The sequence below is a fragment of the Cygnus olor genome, chromosome 1, assembly GCF_009769625.2.
Source record: "Cygnus olor isolate bCygOlo1 chromosome 1, bCygOlo1.pri.v2, whole genome shotgun sequence".
In the NCBI taxonomy this organism is placed as follows: domain Eukaryota; kingdom Metazoa; phylum Chordata; class Aves; order Anseriformes; family Anatidae; genus Cygnus; species Cygnus olor.
Window position 1 is genome coordinate 43,342,130 of NC_049169.1, and position 19,627 is coordinate 43,361,756.

General features: G+C 59.4%; 2 protein-coding genes across 3 annotated transcripts; one reads left to right on the forward strand and one right to left on the reverse strand.

Annotated features, from left to right (window-relative positions):
• The first annotated feature begins 1,299 nt into the window (after nt 1-1,299).
• CSDC2 (cold shock domain containing C2) lies at nt 1,300-7,683 on the forward strand. 2 transcript variants are annotated; one of them, XM_040554406.1, is made up of 4 exons: nt 1,300-1,579; nt 4,742-4,990; nt 5,097-5,219; nt 5,483-7,683. In XM_040554406.1, exons 2-4 carry the CDS (start codon nt 4,815-4,817, stop codon nt 5,643-5,645), a joined length of 462 nt encoding a protein of 153 aa, XP_040410340.1. In that variant the 5' UTR covers nt 1,300-1,579; nt 4,742-4,814; the 3' UTR covers nt 5,646-7,683. The 2 variants fall into 2 exon arrangements, with proteins under 2 accessions (XP_040410340.1, XP_040410331.1); XM_040554397.1 differs by lacking the exons at nt 4,742-4,990; nt 5,097-5,219; nt 5,483-7,683 and adding an exon at nt 2,010-4,721 and having other exon boundaries at nt 1,480-1,579.
• On the reverse strand, nt 7,196-18,191 carry PMM1 (phosphomannomutase 1). The gene is made up of 8 exons (XM_040554436.1): nt 18,058-18,191; nt 17,834-17,951; nt 16,715-16,791; nt 16,123-16,214; nt 13,621-13,720; nt 12,728-12,803; nt 9,821-9,936; nt 7,196-9,282 (listed from the first exon to the last, which is right to left on the reverse strand). Exons 1-8 carry the CDS (start codon nt 18,124-18,126, stop codon nt 9,160-9,162), a joined length of 771 nt encoding a protein of 256 aa, XP_040410370.1. The 5' UTR covers nt 18,127-18,191; the 3' UTR covers nt 7,196-9,159.
• Between the last annotated feature and the right edge of the window lie 1,436 nt (nt 18,192-19,627).

Here is a 19,627-nt window from a genome sequence, read left to right on the forward strand (position 1 = left end):
CCGCTCCCACTCCGTGATCAAAGCTTCCCCTCTTCTCCTTTTATCATTTTAACATGCTCTAGACTTCCTGCCTTCGCCACTGCAGCGCATGCCCAGAGCCACCTGCCAGCCGAGCGCACCTCGAGCTCCCTGCAGGAGCCCCTGGTGACTACGTGGGAGAGTCAGTCTGACGCTCGCCTCGGTCCGTGGTGTTTAACGCATGCAGCTGGGCACACAGCTAGCCCTGGTGTACAAATAAGGCGGGGAAGAAGAGGCGTTTATGATATTCGCTGCACAAATATGAAAGAAAAGCAGGGGACGAAGAGGGCATGTCCATGTTGCACGTCCCCAGCGCTCCTCCAGCCTCCAGCTGCTTCCAGCTCCGCGCCCTCCTGGGCTGGCTGTGTCTGCTGGAGGTAGAGCTGCCCCAGGAGAGGATGGGCCAGCTCAGGAGGAACTCAGGCCAGAGGCTGAAGCAGGTGGCTGTGTTTCTCCTCCGCTTCTTTGGCAAGGTTTTGAAGGGCAGACGAGACTGTAGGTGGTGAATGGGACTCGTGGTTTGTCGTGGAAAGCTGCTTGAAAAGCCCCAACCAGAGTGTGATGGGCAGTGGTGGAACCCACAGACACACCACCTTCCTGCTTCAAAATGAGGCCGATATCACCCCAAATCCCCGACGGATGCCTGCCCAGCCTGTTTTTAAAAATCTCTAGCGACGGAGACTCCAGCACTTCCCCAGGCAATCTATCTGAGTAATTAACTGTCTGTTCTGTTAGAAAGTGTTTCCTAATGCCTAGCATCAATCTTGCTCCTTGCGATTTAAGCCCCATTACTCCCTGCCCTATCCCCAGCGGACACGGCCAACAATTGATTCCCGTCCTCACTGCAGCCAGCGATCGCACCGCGCCGTGCCCCCAGGAGAGAAAGTCTCGGGCCGATTCGTTACGCTGCCTCTGCCTGCAGAGCTAACCCTCTCAAGCACAGCCCTGTCGGCACAGGGCAGGAGAGAAAGAAAGGATCTTTCGGTATGGGGGGCTTGCCGTACGGTACCGCTAGGGATGTGACGCTTTAAAGGCAGAAACGCCCGCAGCAGGACTCGGGGAGATGTGGGGAGAGGCTCGACCCCTCTCTGGGGGCTCCAGTCCCCCGTCGCCTTGTCCCTGCAGCCTGCGGGGCTGCCCCGTGGCCGTGCGCGGCCGTGCCACCGACGTGGGCATGTGTCAGGAGGCACGGCCGGCGCGATGCGGGCCCTCCGCGCTGACCCCCGGCCCCTCCGGCCCCCCTCGGGCCTCTCGGTTAAGCCTGGCGCGGGGCTGACCGGCCTGATCCCTCCCACCTGCCCGCTCCCCCTGGCCTGGCCCTGACGTCAGGGAAGGCGTGCGGATGCGTGTGTGCGGGCTGCACATCATACACACATCAGGCACCGCAGAGACGTCGGGAGGCAGCCGGCAGCCAGCCAGCCGGCGAGAGAAAAGCCCCCGGAGCCGGGCTACATGCGAGAGCGCTGCTCCTCGCCGGGCAGCGGAGGAGCGCTCGCTCGTCCCCGCCGAGCGCTGATGCTCTGCAAGCCCCAGCTCCAGGGAGCCCCAAATTGCTGAGGAGGTAAGGGGAGGCACGACGGCCATCCAGCTCGCCCAGGTTATTGTAGCCGGAGGTTAAACTTCACGCACGGCGTTTGCTTTCAAGGCTGTGGTTTGTTTTTTTGTTTTGTTTTGTTCTTTTCTTTCTCTCCTTAGGTGGCGGAAAGGTGTGAGGGTGAAGTGCCGCTTCCCTCCTCCGTTTTGTTTATTCCCCACCAGCCTCCGAGACAATAACTCCTCCGGGGGTGGCAGCGCTGCATGGCCGCTGCTGCTGGGGGCAAAGAGCCGGGGCTTTGCCACGGAGGGCTGGGATCAGCTGGGAGCCAGCTCTCCGTTTGCTGAGAGCGGGGGGGAAGCGGCGGGCGAAAATCTGTCTTATTAAAGCGGGCTGCAGCTGATGGGGGCTTGAATCGGTGCTTCTTTGGGGCTGGCTGCACTATTCATTCCTGCAGACAGCAAGTTAGAGCCACAAAGGAGGGAGGAAGGACACGGATGAGGACATTTGCATGAGGTCTTTGAACAGACCCTACTCTAATCTGAAAATCAGCCAAGCCACAAACGACCAAATCCCACAAACTTGGTCTTTGGGAGCGATGATTATGCATATATGCTTAAAAGGTAAATCAAGCCTCCATGATGGCTTCTCCCCTTGCTTCCCCTTGGCTTCCAGCAGCCGCCTTGCTCTCCCCATGGCCTTCCCAAGAACGCGGCTGCAGAGCACTGGCTAAGGGAGCTTTTTATAATCAATCCATAAAGGTGACATTCATATTTTAGCGCTAACCAGGCTGTATCGTAGGCGAGACTATCTCAGCAAAGAGCCTTGGAGTTGGGAGTGTGATTGGCTTAGATGGGGAGGGGAAGCTTTAAATGTGTATTCCCAGAAAATGCCTGGGCTCTTTTTCCTATAGCAATTCGTCTCGGCGGAGGGGATTTTAGCATGCAGGGTACGTGAAGGAAATTGCTTGACTTGTAATTTAGCTCTTAATGGCATGATCCGGTAACCAAAAAAGAAGGGGGGCGGGGGGCAAAGAGGCTTTCATTAGCATCGGACAGAGACAGCATTTATAAAAACCTGCGAGACGCCGGGGCTGCCATCCTCCTCTGAGGACGGGAGGATGGAGAAACGGAGCGCTCACCTCTGTCCTTAGGCAGCCTGCTGGTTCCCACCCCTTACTACAGCCCCCGGGAGAAGCCCTTTCCGGGTCCTTGGAGTTCTCCAGCGTGTGAATTAAGCCCCAAGGCTAAAACCTGTAATTTTGTGTCCAGCTCCGGCACTTGGAGGGATGGAGCACCTGGGAGGCAGCTCCCCCGGGGTGGTGGCGGGCTGGAAAATCGCGTTGGCCACCGGGTGCCCTGGCAGGAGCGGGGAGGTGGTTGCCAGCGGCCAGCTGCGGAGCCGGGCTTTCTTTCAGAAATGCGGGTTTTTTTTGCTCTCGACGGGGGAGGTGAACCTGCAAACTCACCGGGCGCTAAACCAGAGGCACCGGCGGTCCCTGGGGATGGGGAAAACGTGGTAGGGAGAGGCAGGGAACAGCCCGCCTGAGGTCTCGCTGGGACATACGGGGGAGAAAATGACCCACATCGGCTGGGTGGGGATGCTCCGGAGCCCCGGGGCCAGGCGGTGGCAGAGGGACACAGCGTGACACGCAGCGGCCCAGCCGGGTGGCGGAGGCATCACGTCCCGGAGCGGGGCGCGACGGCCCCCAGCGGAGCCCGTCCGTCCGTCCCGCGGGTCCCGGCGAGGAGAAGGAGCACAAAGACGAGCCGTGTGGGAGGGCCGACGGGCTGAGGGTGATTAAAGCAGTTAAATATGTATCGTGGGTGACGCGGCAGGGGGGTTTCTTCGCTGCTGCTGATGAACGGGGAGTGGCGAGGCCGGTGCCTCTTCAAAGGGCTCCTGCCCGGCTTCGGGGAGGGTGCGGAGTTAAACGGGGTCACGGCAGCACCCACGTCGGCGTGCCTGGGTTTGAAAGGAGGGAGGGAGCCAGTGATTTCGTCCGATAAACTGCAGACCTCTCAGCCGCTCGCGATGAAGGGGGCCCTTGGATCTGCAGATAAAAGCCGACGCGTCTCCTGCCTGTCTGCCTTAATTGGCCTGGGGTTTGTGTGCCGGCCCGTCAGCGCCCGGCTGGCAGCTCCGCCTGGAAGCCTCCCCCGGGCGAAACGCGAAGGCAGCGCAGGGGTACGCTCAGCGGTGGCCTCCCGGGGTGCCCCCATTTCGTCCCCGCACCGCGTGGAGGCGTGTGGGGCAGGCGTGGGGAGGACGTGCCGGTGTCCCCCCTCCGCTTTTTGCCGTGGATTTGGCTTCTTCCGTCCCTTTGTTCACTGCAGGGACTCGGATAGGGCAGGAAGCGGGGCTGTGCGCCCAGCACCCCGGGGTGCTGAGCTGCTGCGTGTCCCCGAGCACGGTGCCCCGCGCGCCCCTTCCCCGCTTTTTGTTTTGCCTCCAAAAACGCTCCTGTCTCACAGCCCCACGGCCCGTGCAGCTGGAAGCTGCTCCCGCAGCCAGCCCCCGCGCATACTAACGGTTGGCTCAGGGCACAGGATTCGGGTTAACGGCCCGCCATTGTCCCCGAGCTGGTGGGGAAGCCGAAAGGCCTCGCGCAGGAGGAGGTGCGATTGGCAGCGGCGGCACCGGGTGTCGCGGGAGCTGGGAGGGCAGGAGGCCAGCGGAGGCTTGTGCCTCCGAGTGGGACCGTGGTGTGAAGGCCACCCCGCGGGTGAGGCTCTGCAGGGCTCCGAGGGGCAGGGGAGCCGAGGCTGGCCGGGGAAAGCAAACAGGGTGAGGGCAACAGGAGCCGCCTGCTCCCTCCCCAGCACGCCAGCTGCTCCAGAAACCTTTTCCCGTGTCCTTGCTACCTGCTTATTTTGGAGCGGAGGTGACCCCCTTCCGCACGTCCCCCCGAGGCCCCCGCGTCTCGGGGGGCCGTGGATGAGTCAGAAAGCAGACTAAAACCTCTCCGGCTTTCCCTGGCGCGTGAAGTGCCCGCAGGCGTAGTCCCAAATACGCCGCACGCCCCGGTGGGGCTGGAGGGGTGGCGGGGAGGGGGGGTCACCCGCAGGGTGCCGGGTTCCCCAGCTCAGGGCGAGGGACGCGGGTGAGCCCCGGGGCAGAGGCACCCGGCATTGGATCCCCTTCACCCTTTCAGCAGAAACCTGTAACCGCCCCCCCCTCGCCCACCAGGTCGCAGGCAGCAGACCCCTCCCCGCCGCCCCCGCCGCCCGCCCCCAAGACGGAGGAGCCCCCCGCTCCCACCATGTCGTCGGAGCCCGGCGCCCCGCCGGCGGTGCCGCCCCTGCACTCGCCCAAGTCCCCGGTGTGGCCCACCTTCCCCTTCCAGCGCGAGGGCAGCCGCGTCTGGGAGCGGGGCAACCTCCTGCTGCGGGACCTGCCCAGCCCGCTGCCCACCAAGAGGACCAGGACCTACTCCGCGTAAGTACCCGGCGCGTGGCTGCGTGCTCCCCCCGGGGATGCCATTTCCGTGCTGACCCATGGCCACGAGCCATGCTGAGGTGCCTCTCTCCCTTCCCTCCCGCAGGACGGCGCGTGCCTCCGCTGGGCCCATCTTCAAGGGCGTCTGCAAGCAGTTCTCGCGCTCCCAGGGCCACGGGTTCATCACCCCGGAGAACGGCACAGAGGACATTTTCGTCCACGTGTCTGAGTAAGTCCGCGCGGTGCCGGGTCACCCCGGGGGCGCTTGGGGGGACACCCGCGGGCTGGGGTGATGCTGTCTCCGTAGGTGGTGCTGTCTCCGTAGGTGATGCTCCGTAGGTGGTGCTCTGTCCCTGTATATCCGAAAGGTGCAGGTGGGTTTTTCCCCCAAGGTGCAGCTCGTGGGTTGGGTGCCTCCTCGGTGCTGGGGGGTCCGGGACGGGGTTCAGCTCCCGGCCCCGGTCCCACCGCTTCCCCTCTCCTCTCCCGCAGCATCGAGGGGGAGTACGTCCCGGTGGAGGGGGACGAGGTGACGTACAAGGTCTGCCCCATCCCTCCCAAGAACCAGAAGTTCCAGGCGGTGGAGGTGGTGCTCACCAACCTGGCGCCCCACACGAAGCACGAGACGTGGTCCGGCCAGATCATCGGCTCCTAGGTGCCCGGGGGGGCCGACGGCCGCTTGCAGGGGGCGCGGGGGGAGCCGAGCCGGCGGCGGGGCCGGGGCCGCCCCCCAGCACGCAGGCGTCTGCGTTCGGTGTCTTTTCTAAGGTTACGGTTTCCTTTCTCTTTGTGTGTTTGTAACTGTCTTTCGAGGGGGCCGGGGAAAGCAGAGCCCTCCCTGCAGCCCCCCCACCAGCTCCGGGGGCAGCCCCGAGCCCCACGTCCCCGTCCTTACAGCGTATCACTGTGCTGGGAAGGGGCGGCCGAGCCCCTTCTTGACCCCGTTCCCCTTGCCGGGCTTCAGCCACGCGGCTCCTTCGGGAGAAGGGTGACCCGATCCCACCTCATGTTTTCGGTGTGTGTTTACTGTCACTGCCAGCTCAGGCCGTGGAGAAGGGGGAGTCGGGAGAAGCGGGCTCTGCCCCGACACGGGGCCTGGGGGCGAGCACTGGTTTGGTTTCCTTTCCCTTCCGTGGCGCCTCAGGGTTTGGGGGCCAGGTGCGCAGGGCCGGCAGGATGCGGCCAAGGAGAGCATCGGAGCATCATCGGGCAGCACCGTGCTGCCCCGCCGCCTGAAACGGTGGGTCCCGGCTGAACCCCCTCCTCCCTCGGAGTTAAACCTTTGTTCGGTCAAGCCGCTTCAATACCGTAGTTAAAAAAAAAAAAAGGGGGTGGCTTAAAGGAAGAAAAAATGAGTTTTAAGGGAAAAACGCCTGCTGGCAGGCCCCCGTGGTGCTCAGCGCTGTGTCTTTTCTGTGTGCCACGGAGGGGCCAGCAACGCACTGCCCTTGGACTGGAGCTGGTTCTGGGGAGATGGCTTTCTCCTCCTCTCGCTCCCCTCGTCACCCCAGCCTCCGTGCAGACCCCCGTTGTCCCGTGTGTGCCTGTGTGTGTGTGCGCGTCTGTAGCTTGCCGTGGGGCCGAAGGGTTTTTAGGTGGCCACGGGGCGAACACGGGCACGCCTTCCTCTGGTCGCACCCTGCGCCAAGCCTCGGTGTAGACAGGGTCTCGTCTATAAAGCACAAATTCGTTTTCGGTCCTCTCCGCCGTACCCTGGCCAGGTGGGCTGCTGAGACCCCGGGGGGGAACGGGGAACGGGCACCGGGGGCTGCAGGACCCGGCTGCACCTTGCGCTGCCCCAAACCCAGACGTGGGGACTGCCCCCTTCCGTGCTGGCTCAGGCCCCAGGCAGTCAGCCTGGCCACGACAAACTGTTTGATTTTTTTATCATTATTATTTCTTTTTTTTTGGAAAATAAACTACAACCCTAGACTCGGTGTTTTTACAACTCTGGTGTGGTTCCCGCCTGTCTGACCTTGTGTCAACCTTTGTAACATTGGCAATAAACCATTAAAAGTGACTTTCCCTTGAGCCCTGCTGATCCTGCCTCTTTCTTTGTGTGTGTGGCGGGGCGGGACGCTGCCAGCTGCCCAGGCTCACCACATCCCCACCACGCGTTTCACCCCGACTTCCCTTCCTGCGACTCACCTGCACCCGCACACAGCGCTCGAGGGCACAGCAGAGTCCATACAAAGCACACGCTCCGACAGCTGCACGTTGTGGCTTTAATAGGATTGATTTATACATATATATATATATTTAATTAAATATATTTCTCATTTAACAGTTGGTACCAGTCAGACAGGAGCCACCCGCCTCACAGACACAGAACCGTACGGCGGCACAGTCCCCGCCACGGGGCCCACCACACCCACTCGCTCACGCACACGTGTGGGAGAAACCCCCGTGGGGTCACGCTATGGGACAGGCGTGTGGAGGCCTCCCGGGCCCCAGAGGGCAGCAGGCACCTCTCTGCCTCTGGGAAACGCCAAAGAACCCAGCCAGAGCTACAGCAAGACAAGCGGGTTGTCCCCCCTTACAGCATGATGGCCCTGGGGTGTCTCCACAAAGAGGTCACCTCAGCCCCCAGGGCTGCCGTGGTGTCCTGCACCTTCACCACCACCGAGCTCTCCAGAGATCCTGCTGACTTGGAATAGATTTACAAGGAAAATAAACCAAACCCAACCAACCAACCAACACCAAACACCCACACATAACCTGATCCTCAGTGAAAGCGAAAGAGGAACCACAAAAGACGATTCCTCCACGAAGGTTGCAGTGGAGGGCCAAGCCTGTGAAGAGGGTCCCCTGCATTCAGGCTTCTCCAACAGGCCCTCTTCTCCCACACAGATTTCGTCTGGGCAGAGAGAGGAATTTGTGCATTTGTTGGGGATTTCTGGATGCCAGGCAGACCGCTGCACTCATGCAGATCTGATGCATTACAGACCCGACGTGCTGAATGTAGGAGGTACCGTCACACGGAGAAGCAAGCACCCCGACTGCGCTGGGCGCACAGCACCCCTGCTCGTACCAGTACAGTACCAAAGTCCACTCGGGGCTGTGCCCGTGGTGATGTGGGAGCCCTGCCCTGGGCGTAGGAGCACCAAGTGTCTCGCCTGAGCAGCTTGGTCCCGTGGTTAGGTGGCAGCAGCTGAGAAACTTCTCTCTGCAGTCCAGATCCTGGGTGGGAGGCAAAGAGCAACGGGGCTGCGTGGACAGGTGCGGGGTGCAAGGAAAGCAGGAGAAAAAGCGAGAGAAAACAGGACCATGAGACAGCGACAATCCGGTGTCAGTGGCCGTGACACACTGGCAGGGAGCGGTGCGGGGCTCCTAACGGCCAGGAACGAAGGCTGAGGTTTGGGTTTGCTACCCACCGAGTCCCAGGAGAGCAGACACGGGGCAGCTGCACTGGGGAACCTGCCTCCCTAAAGGTGACCGCATAAACCCAGCGCACGGGAGGAGCCGGGGTGGAAAAGCAGGCTTGGAGGGCACTGTTTGGTGTCGATCTCCGTTCGCACCAGGAACTAGATTTGGCGTGTCTTGGTCCTCATGGACACGCAGATGGGAAGACTGAGCACCAGCACAGGTTGCCCAGAGAGGTTGTGGAGTCTCCTCGCTGGAGACCTTCAAGAGGGGGTGCTCCCCTTCCTACGCGAGGCTCGGAGCCGACTGCCTCATCGGCCCTTCTCTTTGGAGCAGCTCCAGCGACTGCCTGGAGCCTGAGCAGACCCACCTTCCCGGCAAAGGGGAGAGAAACGTGAGACGTGTGTTCCCTTGTGCAGAAGCGTGGAGAGAAACAGAGTGAAAAAGAGAAGAAGGGAGCAAGGGGAAGGACGGACGGACACACACTCGGCTAGGAGTGGCCCCTTCCAATGCGTTCAGGTCCCGCAGGCAGGTACTGCTGCCCACCGAGGCCCAAGCTGGCAAGAGAGAAGTTTTGCTGGCGGACGGACTGCCTGGTCCCACAAACCTCAGCCGGGAACGGGGCGTGCCGAAGGGCTGATCAACAGAGGCCCCCTTCTGCACGCCCACCCGCACTCACACGTTAGCTAACTCCTGACCAGCTCCGGAAAGTGTTTTTCAGTCTAACCCTGAGCAGATTCCTCAAATGAAGGTGCTTTTCCTCGTGGGGGGAGAAAGAGGGGGAGAGGGCTGCTGTGCCCTCACAGTCAGTACTCATTCGCTCTCTCTGGAAAGAAGATTTCGCGGCACCGCTGGACCGTGTCCTGGGGGGACTGGACACTGTGCCCCACCGTCCGGGGATCGTCATAGATTTCATAATCGTTCCCTCCCTGCAGGGCAACAGAGAACAGGCAAAGCGTTAGCAGAGTCTCACCGGAGCCGCCTCCTCCGAGGCTCCACGTGGCGCTCTGCCCTGTAAGGAGCCTCCATTTGCTGCTGCGCCGCAGCCTCCCTGGGGCCGGGCTGGGAGCCAGCAGCACCAGCAGCTGTGACAGGCAGGGACCCTGCTGGGGACGGGCTGCTGGGGCTTTGAGGCTCTTGGCCGCCAGCTTTGTTATCCACGTGGGCAGCAGGGGGGCTGTACCCAGAGCCCTGCTCCCTCCCTCTCGCGTCCCCTCTTCTGTGCCATGGGAAGAGCGAGCAGAGAAAGGGTGGGGAAGGTCCCGGCCCAGCAGAGCTCTGGACCCGCTCCCCAGCACAGTGCAGCACAAATGAATTTCTGCACGACCCAGCGGCTGCAAACACCCGCCACGTGAGAGCATCTCTCCCTCGTGCACCACTAGAGGTCTGTGCTGGCCGCCGTGCCGCGGGCAGGCCAGGCCCGAGGAGGGAAAGCAGCCATCTGTGGGGCGTGCGGGGCGTACTCACCGGGGTCGTCTCGTTCCCGAAGAAGTGGATGGTGTCAAACCTCTCGTCGTCGAGCACGTTGAGGCAGTAGCGCTTGTCCCAGCCTTCCGGGAAGACGTCAAAGCTGATCATGCCACCTGCCAGCGGAAGGGAGGGCATCAGCAACGTGGTGGGGACACGGTGGGGCGTCCCCTGCCCCGGGAGAGGGCTGGATGCGAGCGGGGAGCCCTCCCCACGCAGTGGCCAGGCACCAGCTCTGCCTTGTGGCTCTCTGGCACGGAACTGGGAGGGTGGCAGATGCTGTTCCTATGACAACAGGCCGAGTGACATCAGCAGGGCTGGGTGACAGCAGCACGGCTCCGTGACTGCGGCCACGCAGGCACCAGGGGGCTGCAGGGGGAAGCCGCCGGGGGGCTGTAAGAGAGGCACCTGCCGGAGGAGATTTGGGGTTACGCCTCGCAGAGAGCATCGGCGTGTCCTGCGTCCCCGAGGCGGGGAGCAGGGGACAAAGCACGTTATCAGAAACTGGCGCAAAGCACTTCCTAGGCTCCTGCATGACGCCACTGATGCTGCTTCACCCTGAGGGCCCGGAGCTCCTGGCACCCTGCACACACGCAGCCAACCCCGCGCACGGCCCTAGGGGAGCTTTCCTGGAGAGCACGCGTACGTGTGCGCGTGCACGCACCGCCACCGTGTTTTGTAAACAGGTGAGAAACAAGCCCTTGGTCCTCGTCAGGCAAAATTTACCCCAGCACTGCTGCTGCCTTTTGGGGGAGCTCCAAGGCGGCGCCTTCCCCTGCCCTCTTGAGCTGCTCCCTGCTGCAGGCACAGCCTGTGGGGCCAGTCCTGTCCTATCCCTGCTCCAACACAGAGAGGACACGCTCCTGCCAGAACGCGACTGAGGGCACCTGGATGTCTGGGTCTCGCTCGAAGTCAGGAGGAACAGGGATCTGAGCCGGGACGTGCCTCCCCCTGCTCAGTTCAGATCCCTGCTCCTCTTGGTTTCACGTGGGGTGACGCGGTCCGCCTGCTTCCGCAGGCAATGTGCTGGGCCGCCAGCAGCCCTGGAGTTTCCCACTCTCTTTCTTCACAAATAATAATCCTGCCTCTCCTATGAAGCGGGTGAGCAGGCAGTTACCCACAGGGGAGGATCCCTGCTGGAGGAGAGGTGCCGATCCCCCAGGCTGTTCAGAAGCACACGTACGGATGCCGTGCTCCTCTCCCCCCTGGCTAGCTGAGATGTCCCTGCTGGTTTGGGGGCCCTTCCCTGATGCTAGCCCCTCAGGCAGAAGGAGCCTCTGCAGGACAAGGTGCCCTGGGCAAGGCTCCGCAGTACTCAAGGGAGCAAATGTCTTGTGAGATCAAGTGCCCTCCTACAAAAGAGCAGGAACTAAACTTGGTTGCCCATTTCCCAGAACAGAACGGTGTCCTCATTAAAAGTCTTCCCTTTTTTTTTTTTTTTTTTTTTTTTAATCCAAAGCCATTTACCTATGAAGAATGCTGCATTTCGTTCGTTGTGTTCTGTCCTTTCAAAAAGAGCTGGGCAGCAAGGAGGGCTCCTGATGCCAGCTGGAATGGGTAAGGAAATAGGAGAGGGGAGAGAGGCCTGGTGTCGGGGACACCAAGCACCTCGTCCAGGCAGAGCATGGGTCTGGGGAGCTGCAGCAAGATCTGCCATCACCTTGCACCCTCCGCAGCCTGGGACAAGGCACTCGGAGCCAGCTTGCCCCAACAGCCCTGGTTTTGGATGCCTGACCTGAGACACCCGACGCTTTCGCTGCGGAGGAGCTGGGGTCCTGCAGCTCCCATTGTCTTCATGCTTTTACACGACAGGATCGGGCTCTTCGTGGCGGCTTCCCAAAGTCAGAGGAGAAAGGCCCATTGTTCTGCTCTCGTCCCCTGCGCCCGAGGGACACGGCTGCGGGGCCTTTGTCTTTCTCTGCTATGACAAATGGTCTGTGTCAATGCTGCAGGCAGCACGAGATACACTCGGTAGCACGCTAAAGGGAGAGGCAAAGCGAGGCTCTCAGGATGAAAGCCCTTGGAGGACCAGAGGGCCAGACAGCACTGTCAGACAGAGGGTTCGAGAGCGGAGTGTCACATGCCATGTCCTGGCCTTGTCATCCCCTTGCCCTTTGGCTAGATTTCCACGTGGCACCTTCTTACATTACACACACCTCTCTGTTCTGTGCAGGGTCGTCTTCTGGCTTCAGCCCCATCCCTTAGCTAACCTCATTTTCCAACCCGTCCTGACCAGATTCGCAAGGCTGCTCAAGCCCCTCCTTCAGCTCCTTGCCTTCGGTAAGCTGGCTGTAAAAGTGCGCCTCCACCCCAAGACATGGCCCTGCAAAAGGCCACGGCACTGGGTGGCAAACTCCCTGCCTCTCGGCAGCTCCTCTGCCAAGAAGAAAGATGTTTCCCTAGTAGCCAGGCTTCCAAACAAAACTCCAGCGCTGAGAAACACGAGATCCCTTCCTCTCTTACACCCCTGCATTCCTCGAGGAGCCTGTGCAGAGGACTGAATGTGCCTGGAGCTCTGTTGGCGACCCTGCTGCTGATGCTTGAGCCAGAACAGACCTCCTGCCTGCGCAGGGGTGGGCTCAGCACAGCTAACTGGAATAAGGCACAGATAATGTCCCGGGACAGAAACCAGTTGGTTTGGATGGTTCCCAGAGAGGAAAATCTACAGCACGATTTATTCTCTGCCATCGACCTGCTGCAAATGCGAATGTGACACCCTCGCAGCGGCTCTCCAGGAATAGAAGCTTGCTGAGCTCTTACCAGGGTCTCCCTGGGGAGCAGAGCTCCAGCGTTCACTCAGCCAGGCCCCCGAAGGGAACAGCCTGGATTCCTGCTCCCCCTTCCACGATTTTAAGGGAAACACAATAAGGAGGCCAAAGCAAAGCCAGGGAAGCCGCCCCTACTCACCTCGAGAGAAACGCAGGCCCTTGCCAGCAAACTCCCTCTGCAAGGCTGCCACAAACTTCTCCCGGATCCGCTCCTTCTGCGGAGGAGAAGAGGAAAGAGAAAGGTTTGAATAATTAGATGTCGACACTCTACCGAAATACACCGTAAGCTGTCTCCTGGGCAACTCTGGCTCATCTCTCTGCTCTGATCACGTTCCCACCTTTTCTGAGCCCCTGGAACAAGGGACTTCCCCGTGCTCTTTAGGGTCCTGAATGGACGTTGTGGTCTGACCGCCATCAGTTCCCTCCTGTCTGAGCCTCTCCTCCTGGCCGCTTTAACACCATTTAATCAGCTTTCACCAGTCCTGCTCGATGTCTGCCTATAGACACTAGCTCGGGGCGGCTCCAGCAGGCTACTGGGAGCAGCAGATCTGCCCAGCATATTTGCCATGGCTCTCCCGGTCTAAAGAGCCCCTTAGTTCCAGCTCTCTTATGGATGGGAGAGAGGGAAAAAGAAGACAGATGCTGGGCCACCCCGGAGGGTGAGCTAGGCTAGGAAGTTTAGGGCTCTTTCTGAGGCTTGCGGTGGAATTCTACCTTTGATTACCGTAAACAAGGAAACACCCTGTGAAATACATGTTTTATTCCCAAGGGGCCTCCCACAGCACAAGGAATACTGCTGGCAACCCCACTGCACTGGTAGACCCCAATTAGGTCAAATTCTTCCTTTTATTTATGTCTCTCTTTGGGTTTTCTGCCTCGAGTCCTGTCTCCACCTTGCTGCCTGCTTTGGCCTGGTGCACAGCTTGTAGCTGGGCTCCCTTCTCCCCGGGAAGGGGGAAGCACAGAAGACCTGAGGTCTGTGAACAGCGCAAAACCACCAAAAGGGAGGGTGAGCCCAAACCCAGCCCGTACCTTGTCCAGCTCGGAGAACTCGATTCGCTCCTCCGGCGTGCAGCTCCGTCCGATGGGGGAGATGTTCAGCATCCCGTTGCGAAACTCAATGAAGGTTCCTCTGTGTGTGGGCAAGAGCACGAGGTTACTGGCGGGATTTACAGGGGCTGGGAGAGAAAAAAAAAAAAAAAAAAAGGCTTTTCCAGGGAAACGGCTGCTCAGTGAGGCATGCAGTGTCCGCAGGGACATGCAGGAGGAGAGGAGCCATGCCCACTCATGGGTGCTCATGCTTCAGGTGTGCAAGAGCTTCTAAGGTTGCCCAAGAGCCCTGTTTCAGCAGGCAGAGACCAGGCGTCAACAACTACTGAAGGTCTCCAAGGGACAGTTTAATAAAAAGACTGCAAGAGAAGAGGAACAAACAGTTATTGTGCCCTGGAAACGGGCTGGAAACAATGGGCTTAGGTGAGATAATAGGAAACATTTTGTGATGTTGTAATAGCTGCAAGGACAGCTGTTGCCTGGACTGGATCAACCGCTTGGCGAGACTGTGGCATCTCCACCCCTGGAGGCCTTTAAGAAAAGTTCTCTGCGTTGGTCTGTGTGAAGCTGGCAGTAGCTTGGGGCAGTGGGAAGGAGCAGGTCAGTGTAACGCGTTGCATGAGCAATCAGAACCTCCTTGTGAGACACCGATCAGGCAGGTCCCTGCAGGGCCTTCGCGTCTTCCCTTTGACACCCGCACCTTTGGCTGTGATTCCAATCAAAGCTTGCACAAACAGGACCCAGCTCCCTGCCTGACAGCCTCGCCTCACACTGGCACTACTCACTACTACTCCGCCAGTTCCTTGGTGGGCTGGTTCAAACCACTAAGCTGGCACAAAACTGCTCCCATTCTTTTCTCTTGGCTACAGGCGGTTTTGTTGGCTTATCACCTCAGAAGAGTGCGCTGAGGGTTCAGACAAGTACCAGCACTGGCGCACAGGAGGGGCAGAAACAACGTAGAGCAAAACAGAAACAAATCGGCAGCAGTGCTGGTTTGAAAACAGATTAAAACTCTTGCGGAAACCTACCCGGAGCAGGAAGATCCCCTTCCTTGTCCGGCTGAGGAGCCCTGAGCTCCCTAAGCCTCTAACGTCCCTCCCAGCCGTCTGCTGTTTCTCTGTGATAAAGCGCTTACCCCGGGGGAGAAACTCTCCCCCTCCTGTCTCGTAGCACAGAGAAGAACTGCCTGCGGAAAGGACACGCAGGCAGCCATGCCTGAAGCCTGCAGACAGCATCCCTGCAGCACCGAGGGTTTATGGCTCCATGCCCAGGGCCAAGACTCAGGAGACGCGGGTTAAAGTCCTTGCTTTGTTAGAAATCCCATAAGCCTAAATCCACGGAGGCACTTGGGAGCTGAAACCTCACTGGGTTGAGCAACCAGACAGCAGTGAAGCAACCAAACAGCCTTGAGGGTTCTGGGTCCCAGCCCACGGTTTCGGGGGCATGTTTGGCCAGCGCTCCTGTCGCAAGGAACCACGCTGGCCCCTCTCACCAGTGCTCACGTTGCCACGTGGTGACTCACATCAGGAAACCCATCCAGATCACAGTTTAGCAACTTTCTTTCAGCAACTTCATTTCAAGCAGATCGCTCGCCTCGGGTTCACCATACAAGCACTGGTGCTGACGCGAGGGGGAGAGCAGGAACAAAACAGCCAGAGACGAGGGGAGAGCAGAGCTGCTTGGCAGTGCTGGCTTCAAGTGTTTGTGAAACTGTGGTCTGAGGGGTGGTTTGACATTACACCCAGACTGGTTCAGCTGCAGGCTGTCTCTGAAAGAGGTCCTTCTGCTCTCCCCTTCCATGTCATCTTTTTTTCTCCTCTCTTTTTTTTTTCTGCTGGATCCAGCAATGACATGATAGCAAGCTGATCCAATGGAAAACTACCCTTTTCTTTCCTTGTGGTGGACTAGTTTTCCTTCAGACCAGGTGTACCAACCCAACTCTCCCTGGAACTGCGGGATCTCACGATGGGGAAGCAAGCAGGAACACGTGGTTGACTGCAGAGCATGGCCAGCCCTGTTACTAGTGGCTTCAAGTGACATTAGGTTAGACAGAGCATGAGACTGTGTTTAGTCTCTGTACCCTCCCATCTTAAGACTCATTGTTTGACTGTTTGGAACCTTACACGACCAAAAGTGCCTGATGCCCTGACCAGCAACTAGCTGTTACCACTATCTTAAATCAGATGCATGCAGTACTTGTACCCTGCTTCTGAGAGAAGAAAACCTGAGGGGGAAAGCGCAGGCATTATGCTAAAAACCAGTGCAGACTCTCCAGAAAAAAGGCCCTCCTAGATTATTTGCCTACAGTGCCCAGCTCAAGGGGACAGTGATCCTATGCAGGGCCCCTAAATACTACAGTAAAACCTGTAAGACCTAGAGCAAAAACAAGCTCAGTAGCTCAGCTGTTCTTACGACAGATCTGGGGTCCACAGCTCCCTAGAAATCAGTGATACAACAGACATTTACACAGGCTCAGTCCTTTACCGTTTCTTGGGCAGTTTCAGCAGCGCCATGTAGTTGAGACAGAAGTTGATGAGATCTTGTAGCAGCTCCTCTCCCAAGTGGTCCTGGATGGCCTGTGGGAGAAGAAGGGGAGTGAGGAAGAAGCAAGAGCACATGCAAAACCAAGGTTCCTGCTATTCTGTCAGGAAGAAAGGACCACTGGAAAATGGAAGTCTTTTTTGGACTAGGCCTTTCTACCAAATGTGGATGGCATGCAGTGAGGGGACCATAAGACAGCAGGAGTGGGTCAGTTTTTTTCCTGTGTGTTACTTGGCTCTTCTGCCCCACAGGAGCACAAACCACTGAACCTCTCCTGGGGCTAAGCAGCTGCCATGGCTGCGGTGGCCCTTGGACAACCATTAACCCAGCAGCCACGTGACGGGGGGTGGACTGCGGGCTCCAGCCCCTGTTCCAACCCAAAAACGTGAACAGGAGGAGTGGAACATTCAAATCTGGCTGCTGGGGAGGGAAGACGAGGCTGCCCACTTGCATGCAGCCCCGCACTGCTCCCCATGGCGCTCAGGAATGCAGGGATGAAGAAGGAGAGCTGTGTTTGCACGAGGAGCCGGCCTACCTGCTTGGAGACCAGCTGCCCGTTCTTGTACTGCACAGTGCCATTCTCTGCGAAGACGTAGTCAAACTTACTGATGACTGAAAGGGAGGAAAGGAAAGAGAGAAAACGGATGCTGCTTCAGCCCTCGGCTAGGAAAAGGGGCCAAACAGAGAGAGAAGCGCTGGCTGGATCCAGGACCCAGCGTGCTTTCCTCCAGGCGCCTTCACAGCGCACGTCTCACAGCACCCAGCACACAGGCAGCGACCCTCAGAGCTCCCGGCGTGTGGGAGAGGCCGCTATCTCCAGCGGGCAGGGGGGCAGCTGACGCAGACGGGGGAAGCGACCTGACTGGGGTCACAGACTGAATCAGTGGCAGACGGAAGATAAGAGCTCCAAAATGTCAGGCTTTCAGCCACGTGCGCGTTACCCTGCGCTCTCCCCACCGCTGCCGGGGTGCTCCGGTGATGCAGTTATTGGTTATCTAACCCCGGCCCCTCCTGGAAGCAGTAAACAGATTGCTGCTGACTCAGCCATCAGTGCCACGCTCCCCTGAGCCACGCAGCCGGTCGCTGCTAATGAGGCAGAAGAAAGACCTTAGAACTCGGCTGCATGTTTGGCATTGATCTCGGAGATGGTAAACAAGGTGGAGGGAGGAGAGGCTGCCTGCCCTGCCCTCCTCTGCCTCACGTCCTGCCCGGCTGGCGCCCGGCTTGCCCCCTACGGGGCTGGTGATGCTGCGGGTGCGCTGGCAAGCAGCTTGGGCAGCCTCTCCTCCCATCCACTCAGGCTCTGAAGGCAACCAGCGACCCATCGGATAGCTAACGGGCGGGCTACATTCACCAAGGGCTGCCAAGAGCCGCAGGAGCCTGGAAGGAGCTCCCGGCTGCTCCGGCAGCGGCTGCGGCCCTGGATCGCGCCCAACAGCAGAGCTGGCGGCGTGGGCTGGAGCATCCCTGCCTGCTGGGCTCTCCGAAGGGCAGCGGGAGCCGGCCTTCAAGCGGCAGCTCCTTGGGCACGTCCAGCAGCCCAAGGGCAGGCGCGGGGTCCCCTTGCTGATTTGGGGCACGCGGGAGCCCCCCAAACCTAAGTAGTACCCCCGGTGCAGGGCTACCGAAGCGGGTGGGCTCCTGCACGCCTCACCTTCGTCCCCCTCGCCCAGCTGCTCGGCGATCTTGGAGTAGTCGGAGCCGCCCACCACGCCGATCTGCACCCTGCCGCGCAGCTCCTGCAGGAACCGGTCCACCTCGGGCTCGATTTTCTGCGGGAGCGGGAGGCAGACGAGGGTGAGCCCGCAGCCCGCGGGGCCGAAATGGCGGACAGGCAGCCACCCCCCCCCGCCTCCTCCACCCGGCGGCCCCCCTCACCTGTCGGGCCGGTGTCAGGGTCCCGTCCACGTCGAAGAGGCACAGCACCCGGCCCCGAGCCGCCGCCATCCCCGCTGCCGCCCTCTGTCAGCCCGCCCGGCGGCCCGGGGGCGGCTCGGGGGCGGGACCGCGCCGGGGCGCCATCTTGTGGTGGCTGCCAGGGCCGCGGCTGCGGTGCTGCAGCAGGGGGCTTGGCTGCGGGTTGTCAGGCCTCGGGCAGCTGGTCCAAGGTGGTTTGGGGTTTGATTTTAGGATTATGGTCCTTTATACGGCTTGTCTATGTGCAATGACACATATCCGTCTCTTCTGTGCAGCAAAGCCATGCCCTAACTCCCAGGGCTCTCAAAAGACAGCCGTGGAGTCAGACGCACAGTGAACTCCTGGCATTCAGAAATACAAGCCATTTCTTGTTTATAAGCCACAACATGGTACAAAGACAATACCTCCCCTGTCCAGGTGGAAGAGGCATGGTGCTGGTAAAAACTGCCAGCTCGCTCCCCTCATGGCCCTGGAGATGTGGCAGCACTTTGGTTATCGCTGTAGCCCAAGCTGACCCTATGGTCTGTCCTCCTGGCAGCTCCCATAGGGCATCTCAAACATTGTGCTCAGCCTCGCAGTTATTTTGGGCCAACCTGCTTCCCATGAGGACTCCTGGACACCACCGTCTCTCTGCAGTCTCTTGGCTGACCTTGTGCTTGCACAAGCTGGGCGCTCACCCCTTCACCCAGTTGGACTAAAAACATACCCCTGCACATCTACCTTTTATAGTACAGCATGAGGAAGAGGGCATCCTCTCAACCATATCTGGGTCTGGATTTAATAAAAAGGACGTGGTCTCCACTGGGATCTTTGTGTCATCTCGCCTTGGCATCTGAGGCCAACGCAGGCTTCTGCTGCAGAGGACGCACGTATGGGCACCTTTCTTCTCAGGCACCCAGCCGAGACTCATCTTTCCCCACACGGGGCAGCAGACAGCCATCGGAAAGGCACCTCCGTGGACCTGTCCCCCCTCGGTGCCCGGGGCAGCAGGAGCAGCTCTGTGCTGCACGACACCCCAGCACTGCCACCCTGTGGCACTTGCCGGAATTAGGAGGGCCACCAAAGCACCGGTCAGTTTTCTGAACGCCTACGAAATTGGCTCTAAGCCACCGGTAGAGCTTTCCAAAACCTGACCTACCTGCTGTGCTTTCTCCAGCTTATTATTTCCGTCGTGCTGCTTTATAAAGTCTTTTCACATCTACAGCATGCCAAACCATCTCCCTCGGCACTTTTATTGCCATTTACCATCAGCTGGTGAGGGTCTGTGCCACTGTGGTTTCCCCAAGAGCAAAAAAAAAAAAAAATCACCTGGGTTAGCTCTGAGAACAAGTTCCTGCGGCTATTCCAGTTATTTAATACTTCAGAGACCTGCTTAGCTCCTCCCTTGATGCATTCCCTCACTTGCGACTTGGACAGCAGCAGCTGCTCTGGATGAAAGCTCCGTAACCAGCAGCAAGAGCAGGTATTTTGGTCCAAGCTTTGACGGTGTCTGTGAGCACTGTACCTTCTGACTAGGGCTGCTATTACGGTC